Raw genomic sequence first — 3,339 nt, 5'->3', positions numbered from 1 at the left:
TCCATTTCAGAGAGAGATGTCCATCTCCCCTCACCAGCTGTAGAGATTCTCCCTTCAAAGGCAATTCTTCTGTACTTTTCTTCCTGTTATTGCCAACCACTTTTGGGAATACCATTAACACGTTCTTCTCCTTTGAGCAGACAGCTCATCCCTACAAATATGCAGGGGAGAACGTCGATTTGCAAGGTCTCAATGTTTTTAAGGTACTTCACTAGTTCGGTTCGACACTAGTGGTAATTCTTGAGGGAAAACCCGACAGTTCTTCACTTGTGCTAAATGGTGTCCTTGTCTCCAGGGTAGAGTTAGTGTGGCTGATATAATTGGCTTCAATGGATCAGAGTCTATATCTTCAAAGCCTGAAGGTATATCTATGCTTTCTACACTCGTACACTCATAAGTATACATGTCTTTAAGTTTGAAGCTTATCTTTATTTTATAGGCTATCTGAAATCTTGGGACAGTTCCATTGATCTTGTTAATGTCCTTAAGCATGAGATTCGTGACGGACAGCTGAGCTTTAGGGGCAAAAGAGTACTTGAGGTAATAATCCATTGTGGTCGAGCGGGGCATGCCATTTATACGATAAATTAGATTTTGAAACATTTTCGTGTCGTGTTATTGTACACATTATGATTTTCAAGCTAACCTCTTTAGTTGGTGCTTTGCAGCTGGGTTGTAGCTATGGACTTCCTGGAGTTTTTGCTTGCCTCAAGGTACCTCATCGTTAATCCGTCTCCATCCGAACGTTTTTTAATAGTATGCTCTGCGTCTGTTTCTAGTTAAATAAGTTGTTCTCGAGTGCAAGTTCGGTTGACTGAAGCAGCAGTAGAATCTTTTGTTAGATGTTATTGATCAATACTATGATCTTGATAAAGATCTAATGGACAATATCTGCTAGCGTTTTAAAACCATGAGGCTGATGACGATATGTAACAGGCCAAAGTGAACAATATCTGCTAGCGGTGGGCTTGGGCTGTTATAAATGGTACAGTCACCGGATAGTGCGGGACACTAGTCGGAGTAGGGCTAGACCCTCTCCATAGTAGACGCGTTTTAAAAACTTTGAGGGGAAGCCCGAAAGGGAAAGTTCAAAGAGGACAATATCTGCTAGCGATGGGGTTGGGCTTATTCATAGTATTAAAACAGGGAATGGAAGTGTGGTTATAGCTGAGTTTTCAATCTTGTTACAGGGAGCAAGCATAGTGCACTTTCAAGACCTGAGTGCAGAAAGTGTTAGATGCACAACCATACCGAACGTCCTTGCGAATCTCGAACAAGCTCGGGACAGGCAGAGTAGACAGGCAGAGAGTCCCTTAACTCCGTCCAGACACAGTTTGAGCCCATCGGTACATTTTTACGCGGGCGATTGGGAAGAGCTCCCAACAGTGTTGTCCGTTGTTAGGGGTGATGGATTTGAAGGACCTACTGGAATGAGCTTGAGCTTCTCTGAAGAAGATTTTATGGATGGTTGCAGCAGTCAAGATGGTAGCATCATTGGGCATGAGTCTTCCTCGAGGAGATCGAGGAAACTATCGGGAAGTCGAGCATGGGAGAGGGCGAGTGAGAGCGATCAGGGAGAAGGTGGATACGATGTGATTTTAATGGCGGAAATCCCATATTCACTCAACTCTTTGAAGAAACTATACAGTCTTATGAAGAAGGTAACTAACTCTAAAGCGACTTGAATAGTTTTTACAAACATCGAATACGTTGTGAAAAATCGTCTGTTTTGGTGAAACTTTAGTGTGTGAGGCCACCATATGGAGTGTTATACTTGGCGACCAAGAAGAATTACGTCGGTTTCAATAGCGGAGCGAGGCATTTGAGGAGTTTGGTCGACGAGGAAGGCGTTTTTGGAGCTCACTTGGTGAAGGAGATGACTGACAGAGACATTTGGAAGTTCTTTCTCAAGTGATACAATGGCTTTGCTTCTTTCATTGTAAAATCTGTATTTTTCTTTATTTCTTCTCAATTTTGCTTCTTTATTTCTTCTCAATTTTGCCTGGATTTCTCTTACTTTTACTGTAAAGTATACACTCGCTCAGTTAATCTAAGATTGAATGTTGTTATTGTTCTATTTTTTGTTTTTACGACCTAATTGATTCGGGTCTCCTTCTAGCCTTCTCCACACCTCTGTGGTCCGTGGTCCGTCAAGACAAATGCTTTGGTAGAGCAATAAATCAATCATATATATGTATTTTTTAAAATTTATAGACTAAAATAAATACCAAACTTGTAATTAGATGTATTTTTAAAAATTTATAGACTGAAACTTGTAATTTAAATTTATTATTATTATTATTTTAATTATATTAAGCCTAGGTCCATAAACCAGTAATTTAAATTTATTATTATTTTTTAAAAAAATTATATTAAGTCTATGTCCATAATAATAGTTTGCAAAGAGTTAATTTTTATTTTTTTTAATAATTTTTTTTAATTGGACTAAAAGTTCATATTAATATTATAGAGATATTATGAGAATTTAAAAAATATATATAAATATAAAACAAAATAAATCTTTCTAATAACCAAATAAATCTTTGGTAATTACAAATAGAACAATTTGGTAATGACAAATAGAACAAAAGAAATCAAATTCAAATCTATTGTTTAGTGGATAATGTTTTGGTTATGCACAAAATATGGCTGCGGTGGCAGCTGTTCAACATTGGGCACGTAATTATTGAAATACTCGTACGGTTGGGTCGGATTTGGATCCATGCGCGACGGGGAATAGTTTGTCAACAATGGCCGTGGCGGTGGTGGTGGTGGTGGTGGTCGTGATCGTGTTCGTGTTTCTGGTTGTGATTCTAAACGAGCATACACCTCCGACAATAATTCGGGATCGACCGTATCGATATCATGAATACTCTTTCTTTTTCTCTGTTCTTTCGGTATTTGTTGGCGAGTGGAAAACTTTTGAGCGTGACTAGCTACTTGGATGTGTGTTTTTGTAAGCACGACTTTATTTGCGATGCTTTTCCAATTACCCGAGCCAAATATCGCCATTCCTACTAGAAATAACCTGCACAACAAAAAAAACACAATTATTTCATTTTTTTTAACCACAGTTATTACACAAATTACACAGTTATTTTAGTTGTTTTACTTGTGCTCGTCAATTGTCCAAATTATCCTCGTTTTTGATGATTGGCTGACTCTGCCATTGTTTGCCGCTACAACATGCCTCGTATTATTGGAGCAAAAATTGATGACATCTGAAAGGAAACCAGTACTCTCCATCGGAGTCGGAGCCAGAGCCAGAGGAGATAAGTTATTGTAAGTGGAAGGAGCACAAAACGTCATTATTTCATAACTATAATTAGGGCAATAAAA

The 3,339-nt window shown here is 38.4% G+C and overlaps 2 protein-coding genes across 2 annotated transcripts; one reads left to right on the top strand and one right to left on the bottom strand.

Annotated features, from left to right (window-relative positions):
• Positions 1-2,077, top strand: LOC111786204 (histidine protein methyltransferase 1 homolog; the record flags this gene model as incomplete). Its single annotated transcript, XM_023666547.1, is given in 7 exon segments — positions 1-60; positions 141-203; positions 296-362; positions 440-540; positions 669-713; positions 1,191-1,661; positions 1,745-2,077. Coding segments are annotated over 7 exon segments (978 nt in total), but the record flags the coding sequence as incomplete, so codon positions are not given.
• Positions 2,078-2,613: 536 nt separating this feature from the next.
• Positions 2,614-3,309, bottom strand: LOC111786203 (transcription factor SRM1-like). The gene is made up of 2 exons (XM_023666546.1): positions 3,113-3,309; positions 2,614-3,028 (listed from the first exon to the last, which is right to left on the bottom strand). Exons 1-2 carry the CDS (start codon positions 3,307-3,309, stop codon positions 2,614-2,616), a joined length of 612 nt encoding a protein of 203 aa, XP_023522314.1.
• Positions 3,310-3,339: the final 30 nt, after the last annotated feature.

Source organism: Cucurbita pepo, unplaced genomic scaffold (assembly GCF_002806865.2).
Source record: "Cucurbita pepo subsp. pepo cultivar mu-cu-16 unplaced genomic scaffold, ASM280686v2 Cp4.1_scaffold001199, whole genome shotgun sequence".
Lineage (NCBI taxonomy): Eukaryota > Viridiplantae > Streptophyta > Magnoliopsida > Cucurbitales > Cucurbitaceae > Cucurbita > Cucurbita pepo.
This window is presented reverse-complemented; position numbering and strand designations above follow the sequence as displayed.